Source organism: Chrysochloris asiatica, unplaced genomic scaffold, assembly GCF_000296735.1.
Source record: "Chrysochloris asiatica unplaced genomic scaffold, ChrAsi1.0 scaffold00079, whole genome shotgun sequence".
NCBI classification, from domain to species: Eukaryota; Metazoa; Chordata; class Mammalia; order Afrosoricida; family Chrysochloridae; genus Chrysochloris; species Chrysochloris asiatica.
Window position 1 is genome coordinate 4768074 of NW_006408597.1, and position 27242 is coordinate 4795315.

A 27242-nucleotide genomic window follows, 5' to 3' on the forward strand; every position below is an offset into this window, starting at 1 on the left:
CTTGGCCCCACACCAAATGGCAGCTCCTGGAGCAGCTGAGCGTCCCAAACCAAGAAGCAATGGATTTCTTGCTTCTGCCACAAACTCCCCAGCTATAAGTCTTCCAACCTTCTTAATATTCCTTTATATGTGGTTCAGAGTACTGGGACCATCCCCTGAGCCTTCTTTGTCCTGTATTCTGTGTTGTTCTTGGCACAGTTCATCACTATACTTCCACCTGATCCGCCATCTTTTTTCGGACCATAGTACAACCATTTTTGAGGAAAAAAACAAAAGTGTATTTATGCATAGAAAGCTGAATGAGAAGTGTATTTAACAAAATATGAGTGGTTATCTCTGCATAGAGGTGTCCTGGTGTGGCGATGTGGGATAAGTACTGCCACAGGTTGGCATTTCTAACCCAGCAGCTGCTTCATGGGAGAAAGATGAGGCTGTCTGTTCCAATAAAGATTTATAATCTTAGAAACCCTATGGGACAGTTCTACTCTGTCCTGTGGGGTTGCTGTGAGTCAGAATTGTCCTGGTAGTGTGTCAGTAATAATGAGGAGAGGTCTGGGGCAAGTCCAGGCAGGAAGAGGAGGGGTGTGCTGGGGAACTTTATTCCAAAGGTCCTAAGTGAGTTCCTGTTAGAGCTTTGCTAGGATTTGAAGGAGGATACAAAGGTTGGTAATTTTTTTCACCATACTTAACAATCTAGTCTGGGAGGTAAATACACAACAGGCCCCTGGCCATAGCTTTACGTCATTGCCTAGTTACTCAATACCTAGTTCAGGTTTTGAGAACAACAGAGTTTCAGAGAAAGTAGTGAGTGGCTTGGTCAGAAGTAATTGAGAAGGCTTTGTGGAAGACATGAAACAAAAATATTCCCGAAGGATGCACCATGTTTAGAAATAGACCGGGAGCGAGGACAATGTGAGGTAGTGAGTGTGAGTCCACCTGTCCTGTTTATCACTTACTCTCCTATGTTTGTTCACTCATATTCTTTCTCAGAATCTTAACCATTTTCACTATGGTGGTGTTGTCAAGTGCCATCGAGTCCATTCCGACCCGCGACCCTGTATAGGGTTTCCACGAAGCAGCTGGTGAGATTGAACCGCCGACCTTGCAGTTCAAATGGCTTTGCAATCTGACGCATTAACCCATAGTTCCACAGTACTCTATACCAAATTACTCATGAGGAGGACAAGAGTTACATGCAGTAGTTCTGTGAATTATTATTTTGGTTATAGAAGGTTTATTATGATACAAAAAGTAATCTTAAAAGACTGGTAAATGTGTAAATACTTTAAAATTAAAAGCACTGTAAAGGAAGTGAAAAATCAAATCACGACTTGAAAGAAGATATTTACAATGAATAAAGTCAACAAAGGAATAGCAATTCAGAATAAATAGATATCAAAATCAATATGAAAAAGATAAACAGCCCAATAGAAAAATTTAGATGGTTAGAAGGTCCATAAATACTATGCAGTATTGTTTGCCAAATCATTTTTGAATTGGTCTAATGGAGTATTGGTATGTTGCTGTAGGATAAGCACTGGACTGAAAGCTGCAAGGTCGGCGGTTCAAACTTACCAACCCCTTCTTGGGAGCCCTATACAAGGTCACTGTGAGTCAGAACTGATTCGATGGCACTTAACCAACAACAACAATTCAAGGGTTGCAATTTGGTTTGCCATCACTGCAGATAGTGTTTTATGGGCTTGCGCTTATCCTTTTAGAAACTAAATTTGAACGCGAATGCTCTCAGCGGAACCATACTGTCAGTTTGACACCACTCCTTACCACTACTCTTTCTGTGTTACACCTGACCTGACCCAACACTAATATCACATGCTCTTGCTGCGTTAAGATTTCATTGAAAAAACGAAAAGGAACCATAACAGATAAAGTAAAGCTGTCCTCAGAGTGTGAGAACCTTAGTTTAGAATCTAAGCTGCCCTTTTCCCAAATCTCAGCTTAAAATTTCTTCTGCCTTCTTACGTACAGCAGAACATACACAGGTCCAGCAGTTTTTAAGTGTACAGTTTAGTAACACTGTTTATAATCTTGGGCTGGGCAATCATTCTCACCCTCCTTTTCCATAGTGTTCCTCCTCCATTGACATAAACTCACTTTTCACTAAGTTTTTTTTATCTAATAAGTTTCATCATGTTGTTGTTGTTGTTTTGTGCCGTGGAGTCAGTTCCAACCTGCATAGGATTTCCGAGGCAGAAAGCCTCATCTTTCTCCCGCGTAACAGCTGGTAGTTTCGAACTGCTGGCCCTGAGGTTATCAGCCTGATTCGTAACCACTATGCTATCATCAGGTTTCCTTAAGTTTCATCATACAGATAGATTTTTTAAAGAACACAGTGCTCAAGGCAAATCTTTTTTAATAATTAAGCAAAAACTGTTGTTTGATTTAAAGAATACTTTAGCGGCTGTTTTTGGTTTAAGGTTTATAGATTATTTCAGAGCAGTAGTTTCAGGGGTTCATTCAGCCTCAATGACTCAATAAGAATTTGAAATTCTCTTCTGCATTCCCCATCCCACCCCCTTTTGGTCAGCATTCCTCTATAAAATCTTTGTTCAAGATGTTCGGTATTGGTAGGAAGGCACCATCCAGTTCTGGTCTCATGACTAATGGAACAGTTGTTCGTGGAGGCAGTTAACCACGCATTCCATATCCCCTTCTTATACCTGACTCCTCTTCTTCTTCTGTTGTTCCAGGTAAAAAAAAGACCAATTGTTGTGTCTTGCATGGCTGTCTGTAAACATTTAGGATCCCAGGAACTATGAGATGAACTTGGAGGTAGAACAGAAGCACTAAACATGTTATGAGGCCAGTTAACTGGGATTTCCCTTGAAACCTTGACTCTAAACATCCAAACCAAGGAACCAGATCCCATGGGGTATGCATACGCAGCCTTGGCAGTTACTCTTTTACTTTTTGTCATCGTTGTAAATGTATGTGTCACACAACTTTTGACAATTTCACTTTTTATAGGTGTATAGCTTTCTGACATCAGTGCACGTTTATCCTTAATGAAACTTTTCATCGTCTTTTACCCCATTTCTCCCTCCCTCCTGGTTAATTTTAGTCTCTATACATTTGCCTTTTCTTGTCTATTTGTTGTGATTGGCTTATTTCACTCAGCATAATGTCTTCAAGTTCCATCCATATTGTAGCGTTTCTTCTACTGGCTTAGCAATATTCCATTGTATTTATGTACCGTATTTTGTTTATCCTTTCATCTGTTGACGGGCATTTAGTTTATTTTTACCTTTTGGATATTGTGAACATTGGTATACAAGTCAGTGCTTGTGTCTGCTTTCAAGTCTTTCGATACATACTGAGGAGTGGAATGCTAGGTCAGACGCTTTTCTGCAATTACTGTACCGTTTTGCATAACCACCAGCAGTGGGTAAGAGTTGCAGTTTCCCCATATCCTCGCCAATGTTTGTTACAGTCACTTATTGATTTATTTATTCAATCTTAGTCATCCTAATGGGGTATCTCATTGTGGTTTTGATCTACTTCTCTGATGGCTAATGGTGCTGAGCATCTTCTTGTGTGTTTGGTGGCCATTTGAATGTCCTCTTTAGTGGAATGTCTATTCATGACCTTTATCTATTTTATTGTAGACCTGTTTGGTTTTGTCCACGTTTTATGTATATTTGACTTCTGCTCTTGTTGGATATATAGTTTCCGAAGATATTCTCGTGGTTAGTAGCTTATCTTTTCACTTTTTTGGTGAAGTCTTTTGACAAATGAGAGGCTCCATTTATTTGTATTGTCTTTTGCTCTTTGTGCTATTGTTATTATAGTAGATGGAATCCGTGGCTGGAAGTTGCTGAAAGCTACACCTGATACTAGCCTGCTAGTGTCAGCCCTGCTTGTTTACCTAAGAATTTTATGGTTTTAGTGCGCATATTTAGATTCTTCATCCATTTTGAATCTGTCTTTGTGAATGGTGTGAGGAATAGATTCTGTTTCAGTTTTCTACATGGGGAAATCCAACTTTTCCAGCATCATTTATTGACAAAAACTTCTTTCCTCATCAGATGGACTTAGTACCCCTGTTAAGAATCAGTTCATCATAGGTGTATGGGTCTATTTCTGCACTTTTAATTCTATTACTTTGGTCTATGTGTATAGTGGTATGCCATTACAGGCTGCTTTGATGATTCTAGCTGTGGACTATGTTTTGGAGTCCTGGTATTGTGGTGCTATAGGATAAGCACTGGGCTGCTAATTGCATGATTGGTGGTTCAAGTTCACCTGCTGCTTCTTGGAAACTCTGTACAGCGTTGCTTTCAGTTGGAACCAACTACATGACACTTAACAACAGCAACAACAACAACATAGTATGTTTTAAAATCAGAAAGTGTGAGTCCTCCTCCTTTGTTCTCTTTCAGCATTGTTTTAGTTATTTGGAGCTTCTTGCCATTCCATAAAAAGTTGAGGATTGGTTTTTCTATTTTTGTTAAGAAGGCTGTTGGAATTTTGATTGGGATTGTGCTGAATCTATAGGTAGCTTTGGGTAGTATTGACATCTTAGCAATATTAAGTCTTCAATTCATGATCATTGAACATCTTTTCATTTATTTAAGTCTTCTTTAATCTCCTTTAGTAGTTTTTTATTGTTCTCATTGTGTGGGTCTGTCGTGTCTCCGGTTCTATTTATTTCTAGGAACTGTATTCTTTTAGGTGTTGTTGTAAGTGGAATTGTTTCTCTTTCAAATTTCTCATTGTTGGTGTATGGAAACTCAACTGATATTTGTTCGTTTACCTTATGTTCTGCAACTTTGCTAAATTCCTCTATTAGCTCTAAAAAAGATAAATAAAGAAAAGATTGAAGGTGTCAAAGACTTCATTTTGCTCAGATCAACCATCAACACTAATGGAAACAACGGTCAAGGAATCAAACAATGTATTACATTAGGCACGAGACCTCTTTAAAGTGTTCAGGAACAAAGATGTAAGTTTGAAGACTAAGGTGGGCCAGACCCCAGCCATGGTATTTTCAGTTGCCTCATATGTGAAAGTTGGACAATGAATAAGGCAGACCATAGAAGAATTGATGCACTTGAATTAAGGTGTTGAAGAATATTGAAAGTACCATAGACTGCTAGAAGAACAAACAGATCTGTGTTGGAAGAAGTGCAGCCAGAATGCTCCTTCAAAGCCAGGATGGTGAGACTTCGTCATGCTGTCAGAAAGAACCAGTCCTTGGTAAAGTGGAGGGTCAGCAAAAAAGAGAAAGATCGCAAAGGAGATGGATTGGCACAGTGGCAGCAGCAGTGGGTTCAAGCGTAGCACCAATTGTAAGATAGGAACAGGACTGGGCAGTGTTTTGTTCTGTTGTGCACAGGCTTGCTATGAGTATGTACTGACTTGATGGCATCTAACAATAACAACAGCAACATGTGGGATATATATATATAAAATTGCTAAATCCTCCTAATTAATTGACCCTTTTTATCTCTGTACCTTTATCATCTACCTTTACATTTGCAACACTCACAATCAGTGCTGATAACAGTTATTCACTATTGAACCACAAGAGTCTTATCCCCATCCCCTCTCATCAGTCCCACCCAGACGGATTGGATACTACTTAGTGGAGATTCTACCTTTCTCCGTACCCTCTGGATCCAGGCTCCTTCTTGAAAGCTTGTAAGGCAGTCACTTCTTGCCTTTGTAGACCCCCCCCCATCTCCTTTCTCTTGAGACAAGTTTTGTCTTAAAGTTTACTTTGTTTGGTATTAAGATTGTTACTTTGGCTCTCCTTTGGTAATTATTGTCTTGGATATTGGTTTCCATCCTTTCAGCTATTTGTGTCCTTGGGTATAAGGTGTGTCTCTTGTGAGCAGAATATAGTTGGATCATGTTTTCCATCCATTCTGGTGCTGGATCATGTAGTCCATTTGCATTCACTGTGACCATTCATAAGAAATGACTTACCTCTGCCACTTTGCTATTTGTTTTTTGTGTATGTGTGTCTTAAATCTTGTTTGTCTTTTGCCTTTTAGTAGTGCTTGATTTGGGGTTTTATTGTACCAAGCCTTTTCACTTTCTTGTTTCCTTTTGTGTGTGTGTGTGTTTGTCATATTCTATGTGACTACTATAAATATTGCATTTTGTATTTATAATATTCTAGGGTGAGTTGTTATTAAGTTTATTAACACACATGATTCATATACATTGTTCTCCTTCCTCTTATTGTTGTTATTCCATTATGCCTTTATATTTTTCATGCCCTGTAACATAATTATCCTTGCCTTTCATATATTTATTGTCTAAAAATGTAAAAGACCAAGCATTTAGAATTGCTCTTGTTATTAAGTGCCATTGAGTTGGTTCCGACTCATAGCAACCCTGTATGGGATCAGAGGAGTGGCTTGGTGAGTTTGAACCAACTACAACTAGTTAGCAATCCAGTGCTTATCCTACAGTGACACACATGAATACCTTATAACTGTGGGTTTTTTTTTTTCCTGCATATAAGATGCCCACATCAATCACATGCACATGCATACTATGTGTATACCATGCATAGGAAACTTCTTTGCCCAGTTTGAAGGAAGACCATGTAATAACAAGCATTTATTTGTGTTAAAGTACAACATCTTTTTCTTCCAGCTACAGAATTCAGTTCACATTAATATTTTTTATAGGGCCAGTCTGCTGGATATAAACTCTCTCAACCTCTGGGAATCTTTTCATTTCACCCTCATAAAGAAGGATAGTTTTGCTCTGTATAGTATTTTGGAGTAATTGACAGTTTTTGTCTTTCAGCACTTAAAATATACCATTTCATTGCCTTGTGACCGCCAGTGATTCTGAGGAAAACTCTTCACCATTTAATCTTATTGAGGATCTCTGTATGTGACTGTTTGCTTCTCTAATTTCAGGCTCTTGTAATGTTTGAGAGGCTGACTATGATGTGTCTTTGTGTAGGGCTTAGTCTGCTTGGGGTCTCTGAACTTCTTGGATTTGTAAATTCATGTCCTTTGTTAGATTGGCAATTTTTTCTGTAATTTTTCTTTACCTGTTCTTTTTTCTCATCATCATCTGTGATTCCTAGGATGCATTCACTCTCTTGTTGGTCCATAATTCCATTAAACTGTGCTCAACTTTCTTTTTCTTTCCTTTTTTTTTTTTTTTAACAAAATATTAGAAAACTTGATTGAGCAAAAATCTCAACAGATTCTCCATCTAGGTCAATACACTTTTTATTTTAAATCCATTGAAACAACTTTACTGAGGCATAATTTACATACCATAAATTTTACTCATTTTAAACAGACAATTCAATGATTCTTAGAAAATTTACTGTCACCACAATTTTTTTTTTTTTAAATTGTGAATTATGTGATAATTTACATTGGACAACATTAGTTTTACATTCATTCTATCGTATATCCTTTCACTGCCATGGTTACAATCCCCTCCATGCATCATCAACCAACCAAAGGGTATACACTACAAGCCTGCCCCTGGTCATCAGCACACAGCCCCTCTCCCTCTCTGGCTCTAGAGTCCTTAGCCGGTCTATCTCTCCACGTCATTGTCTCTGCCTCCACCTCTAGTGTCACTGCTTCTTTGGGTAGGGTCACTTCTCCCTTGATGGTTCCAAGGACCTCTGCTCCTGGACTGCAAAGTCAATCACTTCCCTCCTTTTGCTACAAAATATCTACCTTTACATTTCCAACCCTCACAATCAGTCCTGATAACAATATTTACCATTGTACCACAAGGGACCTATCTCCATCCCCTCTCATCAGTCCCACCCAGACGGATTGGATACTACTTAGTGGAGATTCTACCTTTCTCCGTACCCTCTGGATCCAGGCTCCTTCTTGAAAGCTTGTAAGGCAGTCACTTCTTGCCTTTGTAGACCCCCCATTTTGGGTAGCCAATGTCCAAGTTGCCCATTCCTGTCTACTCTGTATATGGAGGGAGTGAGAATGATCCTCTCTGTAAAGATTTGTTCTCTCTTTTGAGCTACTGCATCCATAGGTGTAGGTCAATTTCATGAAATTCTATCAGATTACTTTTTTTTTCCCCTCTTCTTTCTTTTTCTAGTTGCACTCTGATCATCCATTCATTGAAGCCAGGTCAAGTGTGTATTATCTGCAAGTGTGGGTGTTCTTATGCATATGCCCGCTCTTCTTATAAGGTGGATGCTCCACTCTCCACTGCACCTCTGTGGCTATGTCACTGACTCTGGGTTCAAGAGTCCCCAGGTCTTGCTGCACTGCTGGCCAACCAGGTCTCCCCCCGGGTTCACAGGAGTCTATTATTGAACGTTGTAGGGCTTAGCTCGCAGCTTCATTGCTGTTTTTCCCTCACTTCCCCTTATCGGTGACCCACGTGGTCACCAGTCAGAGTGCATGTTTGCTCATGTATTCCCATTGAGTCCAGTCTTGGAAGGGGTTTGCCCTGAGAGAACCCGACCACTGCCTTGATGTCTCCTGGGTGAGCAACTTGCTTATTCTTGTAGTAATCAGTCGGACTGCCATTATTGTTTTGTATTTTTCCTGTTGGCCTTTCTTTCAAGAAGTATCTTCTGTTTTGCTAGTTGCTCCAGGTTGTTCTGCTTGTCCTTTCAAGTGGAAATTTCCCATGTCAGAAGATTCTGGGTGAGGTTCAGGATTCCACCTATGGTCTTATGTAATGCAGAGGCTCTGCAGGAAGCCTCCTTCACTGGACATGTTGTAGCCTATTTTAGGTATTCCAGTCAGTTAGAGGCAGGAGACAGACTTGTGATATATCTGGCTATTCCTGTCTCTCCCCCTCAAATGTCTATTTTATAATGGTATCCAGGGAAACCAAGATTCAAAAGACAGCCAAGCATCTTAACATTATTCCACCCCCCACCTTTGCCCATTCCAGTCATATCTCAATCCCTGTATCCCAGAGTCCTGTTGTTCCAAGGTTGTGCAAACGTCATTATTTACCTCTGTCCCACTTGTTGTTAAGTGCTGTCAAGTCGATTCCGACCCATAGCGATCCTGCATAGGGTTTCCAAGGAGCAGCTGGTGAGCTTGAACCGCCGATCTTGCAATTCAACTGTTTGCAGTCTGGCGCATTAACCCACAGCACCACACCATGCAAACTTGCCTAATTGTTTTCCCATCCTCCTTGTTCTTCCATTCCCCTCCCCCTTCTTGTGTATTGCCCCCCTCCCTAGCACCCAGATTATCCTGTGTGTATTCCCTACCCTGTGCTCCACCTCCCCTCCCCCCCCTCCCCACATCCTGGTAACCAGCAAAGAATCTCCTTCCCCCCCTTTAGTAAGGAGCTGTGGTAATGTAGTGGTTATGAATCGGGCTGCGAACCTCAAAGTCAGCAGCTCGAAACTACCAGCTGTTGCGCGGGAGAAAGATGAGGCGTTCTGCTCCTGTAAAGATTTACAGCCTTGAAAACCCTGTAGAGGGTCGCTATGAATCAGAACGGACTCCACGGCACATAATCCCCCCCTCCTCCCCCCTCCCTATTTAGTATGGGGTTTTTTTCTTAGTCTTTACAGTAGTGGTCTTATGTAGTATTTTTCCTTTCGCTATTGTCCTGGTGTGGCGCTGTGGGTTAATGCGCCAAGACTGCAAAGCCATTTGAATAGCAGCTCACCAGCTGCTCCTCAGAAACCCTATACAGGGTCGCTATGGGTTGGAACCGACTTGATGGCACTAACAACAACAACAACAAATTTCACTCAACATAATGTCTGCCCTTGAGTTTCATCCACGTTATGTGATAGCTTACTTGTTCTTCAAGGTAGCATAATATTCCATTGTATGTATGTACCACAGTTTGTTTATCCATTCTTCAGTTGATAGGCACATAGGCTGTCTCTTTTTGCTATTGTAAATAATGCTGCTGTGAACATTAGTGTGCATATATCTACTCATGTTATGGCACGTATTTCTTGTGGGTAAATAAATACCAAGTAGAGGAATTACTGGATCATAAGGTAATTTCTATTTCCAATCTTCTGAGGAAGCGCCATATTGCTTTCCAGAGAGGTTGGACCATTTTGCAATCCCACCAGCAATGTAGGAGGGTCCCAGTCTCTCCATATCCTTGCCAGCATTTATTGTTCTCTCCTTTTTTGATCTTTGCTGTTATTGCTGGTGTGAGATGATGTCTCGTTGTTGTTTTGTGTGCTCAGCTCTCTTGAGCCTCCATTCTTGTTCTCCTTTATGTCTGTAATTTTAACTCTTAATGCTCTGATTCACTGAGTTTTTTCTTTTGCCTGATTAAATATATTGGTAAATTCCTTCTATTGTGTTTCTTTTTTCAGTTATTATTTCTTTCAGCTGCAATATTTCTTTTTCAGATTCTCATTTTGTCTTTATTGTTTTCCTTATTTCTCTTAGCTATTTGTCTGTTTTCCCATAATTCTGTAACTCAGTTTAAGGTTGTTGTGTTCTATTCTGTTTTTTTTTTTTTTTTCATTATTCCGTCATCCTTAGATGAACTTTTTTTTCATTCTCTTTGTCATGTTTATTTGGATGGGCCATTAGAGGGGCAGCATCTGACATCTTGTAATTTTACAAGGGGGAACAGAGAATCCAAATCAACAGCTCAAGGCCGATTTCTGTGAGTCAGAGGTCAGACATGCCTTCACTCTTCAACCTTTTTACCAATTTTGACACCAATTGTCCCTCCCACGACACTCTCTAATTCCGTGCTGGATTCAGTAATTTGTTGTAATGGTCACAGACAATATTCACAATTGTGTAGTTTATTAGGGAAGTAATAGGTTAAAATTCATGATCAGAAACAACTTAGGATATAGGTCTTCCGTCAGGACAGCTTCTTCCTAGCTGTGCCTATAGGCATAGCTCTCTCTGACTCTCAGCCTCTCTTGATCCCACAACTCCCTGGCCTCTGCTCTATAGTGAACAAGTGTTACAAAGTCCATTTAGAGGCAACCCACTCCTCCAGTAAACCTTGCTGTGGGGTCCAGGAAGCCCAGTGCTCTGCCCTGTGCAGGTGTTGTGGTTCTGCTGCCTCTGCGGCCATCATTTCTTGCTGTTGCTTCTCACCGTCTCCTGCTCTTTCCAGTGTCATAGCCATCTGTCTCCTGGATTAGGGAGGTGAAGTGCAGGGATCACAGGTCTTAAGAATGGGCTCCATTCCTGGCTCTTCTATCTTGATGGCAATTAGAGAACCCCCTTTTCTGCCTTTGGAATGGCTCATTTTAAGTGTAGGAGGATAGTGAAACCGATCATTCCCCATTGCTGCTGTTCATTGCTGTCTAGTTGGTACTGACTCATAGAGACCCTGTATACAGGTTCGTATAGGAGCAGAAAGTCTCATTTTTCTTCCATGGAGTGACTGGTGAGTTTGAACCACCGACCTTGTGGTTTGCAGTCCAGTGTGTATCCTAGAGAACCAGTGTGTTCCCTAGTCCCCATGTTAAGAGTACTCTATATATTATTTTCATTGCCCCACCCCCACAAGAGTGCCATGCACCTTATTACATCATCAGTAAACTGGCCAGTCTTCTTGGTGGTCCACAAGTAATTCTACTCATTTTGGAGACCTGGTGTGGCGCTGTAGGATAAGCACTGGACTGTTAACCACAAGGTCATACCCATTCATAGGGGCACTATGAATCGGAACTGACTCAGTGGCACTTAATATCAACCCAATTATTTGGTGATGGTGATTGTGTGCTGTGAAGTTGGTTCCCACTCATAGCGACCCTGCATCAGGTTTCCAAGGCATTAAATCTTTATGGAAGCAGAAAGGCTCATCTTTCTCCTGTGGAATGACTGGTAGTTTTCGAATTGCTGACTGTGAGGTTATCAGCCCAACTCATAACCACTATGCTACCAGAGCTCCTCCCCTCGACTCCTACTTCCTAACAGACAGCGGCCTCAGTCAACATTACTCAGTACTAGCTGGGCCTGGGGCAGACTTACCCTGCTTTACCCCCAGGGAGGTTTGTCCTGTTGACTTCAGAGGCCAGAACTATGGGGTGCACGTGGAGGCTGGTAGAGTGCTGGCTGTGGAAACAGATTCTACTGCAAGGCCCGTCTATAGCCAACCATAGCAGCCTTGCAGGTGACAATGTCCAGGTGCTGGCTGGCTGTGTGCCTGGAGTCAGTTCTGACTCACAGCGATCCTGTATAGGGCTTCTGAGGCTGTAAGTCTTTATGGGCGCAGGTAGCCTCATCTTTCTCCTTGCAGGGTGCCTAATGGATTTAAACTGCTGACCTTGTGGTTAGCAGCCCAGTGTGTAACCTACTACTCCACCAGGCCTCCTTGTGTCCTGGTGAGGGAGGGGCTATCATGCTCCAAACAGACCTTCAGGGAGGTCTTCCTTGGTGCTATCAGAGCCTCCCTGTAGTATGTTCGTGTGGGTGTAGCCTTTACTAAATGTTTGCATCTTTGCATGCATCTTAGCACCGATGGAAGCAGGAGCAGACAGACCTGAACTGACTCTCCAGGAGATCTGTCTGGTTGGTTTCAGAGGTCTGAGCCAGAGTAGAGAAGTAATTGATCTCTCCTACTTACCCTGAACACTATAAACCCTTCACACACTAAATTTTTTATTCAAGCCCATCACAGATATTGACTGATGCCCAGGTCATCTTTGTGAAGCAGGTACCAAGAAACTGAACCTCGAGAAGGTTGCTGGTTTGGAAGTCAGGGGCAGGCTGGTAGAGTGTTTTATGATGGGAGTAGATGCCACTTCCCGGGCGCTTCTGTTGCAGTTCACACTTGGCTTGCAGCAGGTGGAGGAGGTGCTAGCATACTCCCAATGGTCCTCCTGGGAGGCCTTTGTTAATTTTAGGGCAGACACTTGAGGTTCTGTCTCCTTATACAGGAAGGGGCTCTGGTGGTTAGAGAGGCGAACTTTTTTTCTAGAACTACACCCTAGTTGATAGTAGCTGGTGGCCCACTTGGCTGGGGAGAGACAGGGATGTGGGAGAAGTGATTTTCCTACTGTATGCAAGTCACTGTTGGTTCATGCCTGTCTGTAGGTCCCTGCTTCTTTCCTCTGTTACCCGATTCACAGTCCCTCAAAATTGAACAGTTTCCATATTGTATTTGTGGGGGAGGGTTGGAATGATGGTTTGTTTATACTGCCGCCTTCCCAGAATTCCATGTTGTCCTTTTATTTTTGGTTACAGCCACTTCTCTTTCCTGAATGGTTTATGGGGGCACCAGTTTAAATGCTTGAAATTATGTGCATTTAGCAAATTTTAAATTTTGGAAAGGCCATTTTGTTTAATCTATATAACTTGTTTCATTGCATTGAGTAAATCCTAGCAGGAAACATCAGCCCTGAAGAATCTTTTCAGTATCAAGACATGGGTAAAACAGGATTAGGAATGACAGCTGCCTTTCAATATCAGTTTGCTTCTGCAAACACCCTATTTTTCCTCTTGGCATATCTTTGGCCATTTGCTGCCTTTTAGGTTAGTAGAGGTGATAAAGGGCAGCCAAACACTATAATAATTCTTCCAGTTATTTGACTGGAGACATTTCATGCCCTAGTAAACTCCAAATGAGCACTGGGATAGAAATAGTTAGAACTGGGATAGAAGCCCAGGAAAAACTTAGCTCACTTCTCAACCCTGACTTCTCAATACCTTCCCGAGGCTCAGCTTCACAAAGATGGCCTGGGCATCAGTCAGTATCTGTGATGGGTGTGAATAAAACATTTAGTATGTGAAGGGTTTATAATGTCTAGGGTAGCAGGGGAGGACAGTCACTTTCTTGGCTTCTGATTTCTTGGGAAATGGGCTGAGTCTTTCAGAGGTTTCCTGTGGTGAGGGCTGGTGCACGTCTTCCAGCTGTGGAGCCTGTGAGGCTGATGCCAGCAGTGGGGGGCTGAGCCCAAGGCTGTCTTCCGAGAGCCTTCATGTGTCACCTCTCCTCTCTCTACAGGCCTTGAGCGACCGCTTCAGCGGTGAGATTCCTGATGACCAGATGGCACACAGCTCCTTTTTTCCAGATGAGTACTTCACCTGCTCCTCCTTGTGCCTCAGCTGTGGGTAAGTGAGGCCTGCCATCTCCTCTCCCTTGGGAAAAGGGGTGGAGAGTGGTGCTTTGCAGACTTGAATGTGCATGCAGAGCACCTGGGGTCTGCTTAGGTAACAGATTCACCTGGAAACCAGGCAAGTTGAAGGCCAAGATAGAATGCATTTCTCCGAGATCCCAAGTGATGCTGGTGGCTCAGGGACCTCCCTTTGAGTGACAAGGGCTTAGAGGACACCTGGTTATGAGGAATCTCTTGAAAACTCCAACCTGGTTGACATGTGAAGTTGACTGGCTTCTGGTTTGGGCCATTTTTATGGCAGAAAATTTTGGGTTGCCTGCTTTTCTGTGTTTCTTCTACCAGGACTTTCAAAACAATTATTTTTATCCGGCTGAGAATATACACAGCAAAATATACACCAATTTGGCAGCTGCTCCATGTGTACAATTCAGCGACACTGATTACATTCTTCAGGCTTCTCACCCTTCTTTTCTGAGTGTTCCTCTCTCATCACCATACACTCACTGTCCCCTAAGGTTCCTATCTAACGTTTGGAGATACTGTTGTTGGTTTGATTCTGTTGGAAGAGCATAATGCTGCTGTTAAGAGGATGCTGTCTCGAGGCATTCAGAATGGTCCAGTGTTTGACTTACTGTCACAGACTGCTCTGCAGTACAACCTGAAACAAAACGAGGCTGTCCCAAACGGCTGGTAACAGAATTGTTTACCAAGAAGGTTGATAAAGCACCAATGTGCACATATGGTGTGTGCCTGGACTGATTTCAAAGGGTCTGTACTGTGAGACTGGAGGTTTGACATGAGGTTGTCCAGAATGAAGAAGCATATCGGCTGGGCCTGTGAAGGCTCCTGATGTGCTAAATGGGCCCATGAGAGGACCAAGCAAGCTCTTTTTTTTTTCAAGGTTTTTATTGTTGATTGAGTGAAAGTTTATAGGGCACATCATCAGTTTCACATTCAACAATTCATATAACTTGTTTCATTACAATGATTATAATCCCTTCCATGTACCATCAGTTAAAAGTATTTCTCTCTATCCACTTTAGATTTTTAAAAAACACACAAACAAAAAAACCCACTCAGCCATATGTAATAATTTACATTTCCAACTGGCACATTCTGCAAGTTTGCTCCTGGCCACCAGTTCTTAGTCCTTCTCTTCTTAGTTGATGAATCTAGAGTCCTCAGCCACCACCACCCCCTCCATGTGTCCATCTATTTCTCCATCTCTGGCACTGCTGCTTCTCTGGATAAGGCCCCGCGTTCTATTTATGCGTTCCTCTCTTGATGGTCCTAGGGTCCTCTGTTTTTGGACTATAAGATTAACCACTCCCCTTTTTTTGTTACGCAAGCTCTCTCTTTTGAGGAGCAGGAAATAGTTGTGAAAGCGTGGAAGGTAATTTTTAAATTTTATTTTAAAAAGCTTTATTGAATAATCAAATGGCTTGTGCTATTTGAAAAAGAAAGAACATATTGCACAAGGCAGACATTTGTTATTAGTTAAGCTACAGTTTGGTTTGGTTTAAGAAGACTTTTAGGGATATTTTTGGTTTGCAGTATAATCTGGGTTTTCAGTTTATTCATAGTCCTTCAAGTTATTAAACTAATGTTTGAGTGCCCGCTGTGTGGAAAGTTCTGTTTTGTCACTGTCAGGACAAATGATTAGAGCACATTAGAATTATCCTGAGAGATTTACAAATTTCTGAGACCTGGGCCCACTTCCAGGAATTCTGATTTAATGAGTCTGGGTTCGGGTTTGAGCGTGTGTGTTTTTAAAAGATTCCTTCATTCTTTCTGATGTGTTGCCTGGGGAAGAGAACTTTGAGGTAGAGCAGTGCTTCTCAAACTTTAATCTGCATTGCACCACATTGCAATTTAATTAAAGTGAGGATTGTGTATCAGCAGGTCTGAGTGGTGCCCGAGTGAGGTTCCTGCATTTCTAACAGGTGCCCAGAGGATGTCTGTGGACCACACTGTGTACAGAGGGCCTAGAGCAATGATTCTCAGATGTTAGCATGCATCAAGAACACCTGTAGGGTTTGTTATGACAGCTTGCTGGGTCCTAGCCTCAGAGTTTCTGATTCAGAAATCTGAGGTAGGCTCCTCTGAGAATGTCCATTTCTAGTATGCTCCCAAATGATGCCGATGTTGCTGGTTAGGGACCACAGTTTGAGGACCACTGGATGGGCTTGAACCTTGTGTGCAGTGGCTGGCTCTGAAATCACAGTCTGATGGCTTGTGTGATCAACCCAGCAGTGTAAGTGCAGTGTGCCGCAGTCAGATGGCAGTTTCCAGGTTTGGTAATGCCATCTCCACTTCCCACAAAAATAAAACCAAAATATACACAAAAACCACTGAGTTATCTTCGCTCCCTTCAGGACCACTGCCCATGCCTCCATTTTTGCCCATCCAAAGGAGGAAAGCTGCACTTAATCCTGCTCTGACTGGCCTTTTGTTGTTGAACCTATAGGCCCCCTGCTGGGCACTGAACAGCCTCAGTTATGCTTGGTCAAAAGGACTGTGGTCAAAAGGACTCAGATTATACTCAGATTATACCATTTGTCCAGTGAAGCTTGGAATGGGGAAAGGGATGTGAGTTGACAGTATGACTTTGCTCATCCAGGTGTGCCGGGAGCCAGCCCCGGCAAATTTATTCCAGGGTTTTTCCCAAAGGCAGGTGCGGCGTCAGCGGAAAGAATTACATGGAGTCATTAAGTCATAATGAATTCAAAAATCTTCTTATTACATGCTTTATTCTTCTCTCATTCTTCACTCCCCTGCTCTCCTGCTTCTTTTCTCCCTTCCCCTGCTCCTGCTTTCATTCTCCTCCTGCTTTTTTAATCCCCTTCCATTTCTTTACTGCCCCCTCTCCTGCTTTCCCTCTCTAATCTTCTTCTTACATGCTTTATTATCCACTTATTCCTTCTTCTTCTCCTTCATTCTCCTTCTCCCCTCCTTCTACATTACTCTTTATTCTTTTTCCTTCCCCCACTACTTCCTTTATTCTCTACATTCCTTCTACTTCTTTTTCCTTCTACTTCCCATTATTCCCTTCACTACTCCTTACACTCCTTCTACATTACTCCTTTATCTTCTTCTTACCTCCTTTTCTTCCCCATTCTTCTTCTCTTCTTCCTTCATTCTTTTCTGTCTCCATTACTTCCTATTATTCTATCTTACAACCCCCTTATATACCGTCACAAAAAACATTGCTTTCATAGTAATCAATGTCTTCAAAATACAATCTATCCTGAGGCCCATTCTTCGTGGTTTACGACTCTTAGATTTACAACAGAGATGAAAAGTTACAGCAAAGAGACATTATATCTCAAGTCATACGAGACATTCTGGCGCCTTGAAACCTTTTAGTTAAACATTTGTTCCTACATAAATCTATTCTTGTCTCTGAGAAGCAAGTTAGCCTTCACATGTTTCTTAACCTTTGTCTGTTAAGTCTTGTTAATTTTAGTTGTTAGGTGCAATTAACTCTCCATTAACTTCTTCCATACACTATCTGTTTATAGCCTACAAAAACATCACTTATCAACATTTAAAAAACTGAGGCTATGAAAACAATTTCCCTATTTTACTGATCATTAATTTAAGAATGTCTAAGTCAGACTTTTTATTTAGTATCTGTATATACCCATATTCTTTATCTATAGTCTAATTGTTTTTAGGAATTCTTGTACCCACAGTCCTTATTTATGGCCTAGTTGCTTTTAGGGATTCTTTATTGCCTTAAACTAAGGCTACAAGGAAGAATATTTATAATCACTAAACCTAAGCTGGTAGTAATTCAATTGACAAATCCTGTCTCCTAGCAATCTTAGGAACATTGTTAATATAAGTATTAAAACTACCTAAGATTACAAGTAGATTAAAATGTAGCTAATATATGGCTTCTAACTTTTAATAAAATATACTGAAGTGTAGGAGAGTCGAAATCTGAAGTAAAGGATACTAATAAAATCATGAATAAATCAGAGAATGATTCAAAAAGAAAAAATTAACCAGGGACCTGTGCATAAAATATTTATTCCTTGTGGCTTTGCCATCCAAAGAAAAATAATTCATTGTTGCTCTGAAAAAACAATGAATTCTTCTATGCCCAGGTTTCCCCGTGTCTCATTTCTTTATTTTAATTCCTCAATTAATATGTCTCAATTTATTCATTTTAATTCCTTATTAATAAAGTTCCATATTATTATTATGGCCCCTGCCACAGGACTCTGTGGACTCTCATGGGTTTCCATTTTAATGGAGCCGTCAACATCTTTTCCTTTATTGCTGTGAAATTCTACAGTACTAGTCTCTGGTTTTGGATTTTTAGGATAGCCGAGTACACTGTTCATTTGGAAGGTTTCCTTGTTCAGCTTAAACCTTCCCCTAATGCATTGCCAAATTTAGGAAGTTGGTTTCTGTTTTGCATTTTGGCAGCCTGTTCTGGTTAAACTTCCCATTTCATTCCTGTTTGGATTTTGAGTTTCACAAGAGCCAGTCAGGTTTGATCTCTTGTCAAGTGGTTGGTGTCTTCTGGCTCCTCTCATCCGCCCCCCACAGTCCAAAAGTTGCTCTGCCTCTGTAGTGCTGCTCACTGCAAGGGAAACAGAGGCACAGGGGTTCCTGAGATGCATCAGAACTGGGCTTAGCATCCGGGCCCAGATCTGGTTTCAGACTCTGCTATGTAAGTGCTGTTGGCTCCTTTAGCTGCCTCATTGTTAGGTTTTGGTCTTCTCTCAGGGCTGGTTGTAAGAACAGCATGAACCATGGGAAGGAAGGAGTGCCTCATGAAGCCAAGAGCCGCTGCAGATACTCTCACCAGTATGACAACCGGGTTTATACCTGCAAGGTAAGCATACCTGCGCTTCAGCACTTGGCTTGCTGATTGCTCTCTCTCCTTCTGGAAACAAAGGTGTGGCCTGCCTCATGCTGCTTCTCGAAGTATTTGTTCAATTTTTGAACTCTAGAACTTGTTATCTAACAAAACCAATTCCCACATCTTCTTAGCTGGGGCCCCTTTGTTTTTTAATTCTTCTTATTATTTTCAGTTAATCTTTTCATTCTTAACTTTTACATAAGGGTCACACACATGGTCTGCCTATTAATTCTTCTTAAAGGCAGAAGTGCTCTTCAGGAAACTGCCCGTCTGTGACAGGTGTATACCTAGAGGCCAGGTGTGGTGCCTGGGATGGACGCACACACTCCAAAATGCATTAACTTTCTGGATACTGGCTTCTTTAGTGACTTTCTTGTGCTGTGCTGCATGTGGGGGTTATAAACCCTTAGCAGGTGTGGTTTGCAGGGTCAGCGGGCTGAGCGGGAATGTGCAGAGCCCACAGGGCCTGTGTGCATATGTAAGAAGCTGGCAGAGTGCTCCATGTTTCAGGCCTGCTATGAGAGAGGCAAGGAAGTCAGCGTCGTGCCCAAAACATCAGCTTCCACTGACTCCCCCTGGATGGGTCTCGCAAAGTATGCCTGGTCTGGGTGAGTTTAAACAATGTGCCTCCAGGTTTTGACTGTGTTCGTCTTCCCAGGCACCGGTGGGGCTAACAGTCTTGGACTGCCTTGTAGGTATGTGATTGAATGTCCAAACTGTGGTGTGGTGTATCGGAGCCGGCAGTACTGGTTCGGAAACCAAGACCCTGTGGATACAGTAGTGCGGACAGAGATTGTGCACGTGTGGCCTGGGGTAAGAACACTTTTTCTCTCTTCTTTCTCTTATATTGTTCAGTGATTTGTGTATGTGGAAAAGTGGAACTGATTTAAAATTAACTATGAATTTTAATTTATTAGTGCTTTAGGTAGGAATGATTGTTTGTGTTTTAGACTTTTGTTTTCATTTCTTCTTGCAGAAATATTAGAAGCACAGCTTTATATCAGTTGTACTGCATTGGCAAGTAAAACTTCATTTTTTCATGTGCTCCACATCTTCCATAGTCACATGAATTGAGTAAAAGTTTACAGGGCAGATCATCAGTTTTACATTCAACAAATCATACATCTTGTTTCATTACAATGATTATAATCCCCTCCATGTACCATCAGTTAACAGTATTTTAGCTTTTTAAAAACAAACAAACAACCCACTCAGGCATATATAATAGTTTACACCACCAAAGGGCACATTCTACAAGCCTGCCTTCTGGCCGCCAGCTCTCAGTCCCTCTCTTCCCATGAATCTGAGTCCTCAGCTGCTCTCTCTCTCCATGTCCCCATCTCTGCCTCCATCTCTGGTGTCCCTGTTTCTCAGGATAAGGTCTCACATTCCGCTGTGCTCTTCTCCCGTGATGGTCCTTTGTTTCTGGACTATAAGATTAACTACTCCCCATTTTTTTTTAAAAACATTTTAATTGTCAATTATGTGATAGCTTACATGGAAGAACATTAGCTGTACATTCATCCTATCGTATTTCATTTTATTGCAATGATTATAATCCCCTCCATGCGTGGTGGTTATGAATCGGGCTGTGAACCTTAAGGTCAGCAGTTCAAAACTACCAGCTGTTCTGCGGGAATTCCGTGGGAGAAAGATGAGGCTTCCTGCTCCTATAAAGATTTATAGCCTCAGAAACTCTGTACAGGGTCACTATGAGTCAGAACTGACTCCACGGCACATAAACGCCACCATATATCATCAAACAACCTGTCACATACAATTTTTTTAAAAAAAGGTTTTATTGTGAATTATGTGATAGTTTACATGAGAGAGCATTGGCTTTACATTCATCCCATCATATGTCGTTTCATTGCCATGGTTACAATCCCCTCACATATATTTTTGTAGATACAATTATAGTTTACATGCCGTGTTTTACTTCCACATATCTTCTCTGTCTCATCGTTTCATTTCTAGTGGCAGGCTAGCTAGAACTAGAGCTCGTGCTACAGTGGGATTCCATGTCCTTCGTTTTGGACACTACGCCGTTTATGCTTTTTCAAACAAAGTGCTACAGTGACCCATCTTCATATAGAACAAAGCTTCTCTTTGTTTTGTTTTGTTTTCTCAAAATATCTCTTAAAAATCAGGCTATCGTTCCTTAATACTTGTTTTTTAAATTAAACTTTTGAATTAAAGATGTCATAAAAACAAATCTCATGAGGCCGTGATTTGGTGCCCTCATTCTGAATTCCATTATTCACAGTTGGAATTACCAATAAATCACAACAAACCTAGAACCTAGTTTCCTCTGGGAGAAAAGATGAGCAATTTAAATTGTCTCAAAGAGAGCTATTTTGCTTTTGAGTTGGTCCCCTTGTTGGGTGATTCCATTTTTACCTTGGTGCCTTCCTGTGCCATACAACTACCAGAAAACTGAAGATTTCTTCCTCTTCTGTATTCCTTTTCTTTCCAGTTGAATAGCCAGGCTCACCAGAATTTGTCAGTATGATGTGATCTCATTTCTGGATCCCACCCCCGTGGCATGATGGTCCAGGGGCCATCCTAGTTCAAGGATTTAATGTGGCTTTGAATTAGTGTAACTTTCTCACTAGGCTGCTGTGATCAGTACCTGTTATCTTTGGATCCGAATTACTTTCTCTGTAAGCTGTCATGTCTATGGTGGTGGTGATGTGCCACGGAGTTGGAACCGACTCATAGCGACCTTGTACATGGTTTCGGAGGCTGTAAATCTTTACAGGATCAGAAAGCCTCCTCTTTCTCCCACGTAGGGATGGTGGGCTCAAATCACCTATTTGTGGTTTGCTGTCCAGTGCTAACCCTACAGAGTCACTGCACTCTCCTCCTCACTGTTGTTGTTGTTGTTATGTGCCGTGGAGTCGTTTCTTGTACAGGGTTTCTGAGGCTGTAAGTCTTTACGGGAGCAGAAAGCCTCATCTTTCTCCCACGGAACAGCTGGTAATTTTGAACTGCTGATCTTAAGGCTCACAGCCCGATTCGTAGCCACTACGCTACCAGAGCTCCTTATGTCTATGGTAAGGTAAGGTATGGTAGGGTAAGCTATCCAGGAAAGATAGTCATTCCCTAGTTTATATTTTGGCTGCACTCCACAGAGTTCCTGGATTTAGAGAAATAGACTCCTCCCTTCTTGTCCACTCATTCATTCTTTCAACTCACATCTTTGAGTACTATGTACCCAGAACTGCACTAGATACTGTACAAAAATTAAAAATAGGTTGTTCTCGGAGTCCACAGTCTAGTGGAGAGTCAGATACATAAAAAGATACTTCATTTACTCATATTCCTAGAGGTCTACAAGTCTTAGAGGAACTGAGAGGAAGAGCTCCTAATTCAGCCTGGCAAAGGGGGGCTCTTCCTGGCGGAGCTGCCATCTTTACATCACTACCGTGTGTCATATACTTTCTGGGTAAAGTGGGCCTGGATTGGACAGCTGTGCTTGCAGTCTTGTGATCACCTCTGAAAACAGTAAACCAGCAATGACTAGCTGGGTACTATTGCCTGGAAGCCAGGATTCCTGTTGTGTTCCTAGTCTTTTTGACCTTGGGGCGTATGGTTCTGAGTTGGCCATTGTGAGTGTGCAACTCACCAGAGTCTTCTGCCTCCTTCCTTTCACTCAGAGCATTTTCATTTCAGACCGATGGATTTCTGAAGGACAACAATAATGCTGCCCAGCGCCTGTTGGACGGCATGAACTTCATGGCTCAGTCGGTGTCCGAGCTTAGCCTTGGGCCCACCAAGGCTGTGACTTCGTGGCTGACAGACCAGATTGCTCCAGCCTACTGGAGGCCCAACTCCCAGATTCTGGTATGACGTGACAGGATGCCCGTGACATCTTTGGTCTGACCCACCCTGCTTGTGTCGCTTCGCCCTGGTGCTACCCTTGTTCTGTGTGGGAGAGCAGAATTTTCCCTAGTAAATCTGGCTTCCAGATGATGGCAAAGGTGGGAGACACTGAAGCAGCCAGTTTCCTCTATGCCCACCATTTCCCCTTTGTGTTATTATTCTGAGAGCCCAGGAATACTGGTCAGATGCCTGGGATCACAAGGCCTTGTGTAAGAGAAGGGACCTTTGAAGGTCTTTGAGACTCACCCTTGGCCTGGTACATGAATCTCCTCTGGAGTAGCCACAGTCAGGGCGCACCCCACTGTGGCCTCAGTACTCTGTGGCAGGAAAGTGGCTTCTCAGCCTTCTTTTCCAGTCTTGGATAACTCTTATTATTAGAAAGTTTTTTCCCCTTATTTAAGACCTGAAACCTCTGTCCCTTAGTTTCTAGTTATTGCTGCACTAGAATATCAGCCTTCAGTTGAAAACTCCTTTAGGACTCTTTGAAAGAGCCCTGAAAAAAAAAAAAAAGAATTCTTGTTGCTCTTCTGGCTAGAACTAGCACAGCCCCTTCTGGGAACCTTCTGACTCAACCTGTGCTTGAGAATAGATTTGAGGTGCCCACCTGGGCACTTGGAGGATAAAAAGACCACCACAGCTGTGCTTCACTGGGGCACTGCATGTTTCTAGAGACCTTAGGCTCCCTCTGTTAGGCTTGTCAGGGTCCTGCATTGCTCGGTGGTCCCATGGTCTCCCTCCCGCATGATCTTGCTAACTTTCTCAGCTGAGCAGACGTGAATGATAACCTGCCTCTGTTTTGTTTTGGGACAGAGTTGCAGCAAGTGTGCGACATCATTTAAAGATAATGACACAAAGCATCACTGTCGGGCCTGTGGGGAGGGCTTCTGTGACAGCTGTTCATCCAAGACCCGGCCAGTGCCCGAGCGAGGCTGGGGCCCTGCACCAGTGCGTGTGTGTGACAGCTGCTACGAAGCTAGGAATGTCCAGTTCGGTAACGTGGGGCCCGTGAACTGCATGGGTGGAGGGCGAGAGCCTGGCTCCTTGGCACTGGGTGTTGGGAACTGGACTCCCAATGGCCTCAACCCTGTCCCCAATCACATCATTCTTCTGAGAGTAGTGGCCCCCCTGGTCATGGCCAGCCATTGTCTAAGCTCTCTGAGTCCTGTGGACCCTTTTTTTAGGGGGTTGAACTGGTCCTGCTCTGAGTGAAGGAAACAGACAGCAGTATTTCCAGAGATGCTTAAACTGAGTTTTCTTCCTGGAGAAGGTTCTAGGTCAGTGCTTCCAGGACTTAACATTTTATAAAAGAGCTGCTTCAGTGGGTTGTAAGTCATGTCATGTCAGAGTCTGGGCCCATGCTTCCTACCCAGATATGTGTGGAGATCATGTACTCACATGCAGGACAGTACCCAGGGAGAAAATCCATATGTGCTCTGCTGGTTGTGCTTTGAGCTTTTGTGTCTATTGGGAAATGATGGCGATGTGACGGTTTTGTCTTTCTCACTTGTCTATAGCTGTTGCTGAGGCACAAGCGGATGATGAAGGGGGAACACTGATTGCTCGGAAGGTGGGCGAGGCCGTGCAGAACACTCTGGGAGCCGTGGTGACAGCCATTGACATACCACTAGGTGGGCCTGGCAGTGCCTGCTTCTGGCCGTAGAGATGTGGGAAGAGGGATCTGGGTCTTTCCGGGGCTATCATTCTGTCAGTGACTTGCTGACCTAAACCAAGTTGGCCAGCAAGGAACCAATTATAAATTTGCACTTGCTTCTGCTGAATACCTTGTTGTTGTTGTTAAGTGCCGTTTAGTTGGTTCCGACCCATAGCGACCCTGTGTAGGGTTTCCAAAGAGTGGCTGGTGAGCTTGAAGTGCTGACCTTGTAGTTGAAACTGGCTTTGCTATCCAGAGCGTTAATGCACAGCGCCACACCAGGACTCCGCTGAATACCTTAGTTGTTAAGTGCTGTCAGGGACCATGTATAGGGTTTCTGAGAACAGCTGGTGGGTTTGAGCCACTGACCTTTGGTGCCCAGTCCAGTGAGGATCCTATAGTGTGGGTCTATGATGTTTTGAGCTTTATTCTTAGAGACCATCCTAAACCACCATTTTTTCATGTATATGAAAGTCAGGAAGACAGAGGCACTGAGATAATAATAAATTGAGTAATTTATTCTTCCCCAAATGGCATTGCCTGGAGTTCTACATGCTAGTTTAGTATGGCAGCCGGGTTGATCTTGAGGGCTGCCTCACTTATATTCTGGGTGCCCAGCCCAGCCGGATGGAAGGGTGGACCTAGCAGAGCCCACTTCTCCATATATTCTCTGGGCTCCTGCACAGGGCGTCTCCTGTGGCAGCTGGACCGTCTTACATACTTCTTCCAAGAGCTAGTGTCCAAGAGACAGGAAGTAGAAGTGGTTAGTCTCTTAAGGCCTGGGCCAGAAACCAGCAGAGTCACTTCTAGTCTACTGCAGCCCCTGAGCCTCTGTGGACTCTGGGAGGGAACAGAGTGGAATTTGTGGCTCGCTTTAATCGGCTACACCAGCCATGCTGTCATTAAGATTTTAGGCTAGCTACACAGCTCTGCACAGTGATAGGGTACTTGTAGCCAGGTTGTGGGGAGGGGTGGAAGACCTGGAGTAGTTGGGCCCTTTGTGGACTCCAGGGTGGGTGGAGATGAAAACATCTTGGATCTGATTCTGTCATTGTAGCTCTCAAAATGAGCAGATGAGCTGTTGACTCAAGGGTGTAGGAATAAAGGCTTAAAGCTTAGGATGTAACTAGGAAGGGCAAGGGCTGCCCTTGGCATGGGTAGCCTGCCAACTGGTGCTCACCAAGTACGGCACTTAATTTCCTGAACACTCACCAGGTGTCACGGCCCAGCCAGTGCACTGCAGATAGTATTTCTTGTCGTCCTCTTAGGAGCTCTCAAAGCTGAGTTGTTACAGGCAAGTAAGCCAAGACCCTGAGAAGTTAAGTGACCTCTCCTCATCCCACGCTTGTAAAGGATCTCATACTCAGTGGCACTGGGGTTTGCCATGAAGGTCTGACTGACCCCAGGATTCTGGATTCTTTTGTGCTTACTCTAGTGGTTCTTCAGGACCCCATGGAGCACTTAGCAGCATTAGGAATAGCAATGCTTGGGCCCCAGCCCTGAAATCCTCATCTGGGTCGGATGAGGTGAAAGCTGGGTGGATGCATGTCATTTTAAAGTGCTATCAGTGGTTCTCTCCAGTAGGTTTTGAGAACCGGTGGAGTACCTGCAGATGCCACTTGCAGGGTGTTGGGCTTTATGCCTTGTTATTGCCTCCCTGCTGCAGGTCTGGTAAAGGATGCGGCCAGGCCAGCGTACTGGGTCCCCGACCACGAGATCCTGCACTGCCACAGCTGCCGGAAGGAGTTCAGCATCAAGCTTTCCAAGCACCACTGCCGGGCCTGTGGACAGGGCTTCTGTGACGAGTGCTCTCATGACCGCAGGGCTGTCCCCTCTCGTGGCTGGGACCATCCTGTCCGAGTCTGCTTTAACTGCAATAAAAAGCCTGGTGACCTATAACCCCAGCTCCCTCTCCAAGTCCTTAGGTTCTCAGGGTTAGAAACAGAAACCCCGTTGGGGTAGGTCCTCCTCCTGGTGAGTGCTCTCCCCTGTTGGATCAGGGCCACTTTCTCTTTGAGAGGGTGGGGCAGATGGCAAACCAGGGTGAGCCTGGTGACTGGCCTGGAGGTGTGAAGCCCTCAGGTTGGGGTACCGAGCATTTCAAAGCAAAGGGGAATGAACCTGAATCCGTTGCATTGATTTCAGTTTAAAACAATATAAATCTATCTACCTGTCTAAACATACGAAAGGAACTTGCAGTGTAAGCAGGCTGCCGTTGGCTGCTGAGACATCCCACAGCCTGTACCCAGAACTCTCGTAGGCCGCCAGTGGCACAGGGCTTCCCCTCAGAACCGACCGAGTCAGGTCCAAAGTCACTGCATTGCTAGTCACCTTTGCTGCTCCTTCCCTTTTCCCGTGGTGACTCACAGGAGTCGTATCCTAAGCCGGTTTGTGAAAGACCACCCGAAAGATGAGGCTTTCTGCTCCCATAAAGATTTACAGCCTCAGGGTCGCTAGGAGTTAGTTGCCTTCACAACACATCACCACCACCACCACCCAACCTAATATACAGCAAGTCACCCGAGTGGGTGGAAGGCGTGGGGTAGGGTCCTTGCCCTGTGCAGAGGAAATGCAGGTGATGTGATGGCCCCTCCTCACCTCCATGCCTCGGGAGAGCACCGGAGGAATGGGCCTTCCCCCACAGTGGTTCCTGCTTGTTGCTGTTTCTGTGTGCCTGCCACCAGGCTTTCCTAAAAGGTGGGCACCCTGCTTCTAAATTCCAGCACCTGCCACCCTCCCCTCTCCAGCCTCATCAATCTGCTTCTGAGTGTCACACTAGGATTTTTACTGCTTACTTTAAAGTGTCTTAATTCTTTGTTCCC

At 43.4% G+C, this 27242-nt stretch overlaps 1 protein-coding gene across 1 annotated transcript in view; it reads left to right on the forward strand.

Moving 5' to 3' along the window:
* ZFYVE1 (zinc finger, FYVE domain containing 1) overlaps positions 1–26324 on the forward strand; it is a 114944-nt gene extending 88620 nt beyond the window's left edge. Inside the window, exons 5-12 of the mRNA XM_006865556.1 lie at positions 13897–14003; positions 18749–18857; positions 19395–19492; positions 19580–19697; positions 22560–22730; positions 23580–23760; positions 24284–24397; positions 26087–26324. Coding sequence (XP_006865618.1) covers positions 13897–14003; positions 18749–18857; positions 19395–19492; positions 19580–19697; positions 22560–22730; positions 23580–23760; positions 24284–24397; positions 26087–26319 — 1131 coding nt within the window. The 3' untranslated portion in view covers positions 26320–26324. The remainder of the gene's footprint in view (positions 1–13896; positions 14004–18748; positions 18858–19394; positions 19493–19579; positions 19698–22559; positions 22731–23579; positions 23761–24283; positions 24398–26086) is intronic.
* The last annotated feature ends 918 nt before the right edge of the window (positions 26325–27242 follow it).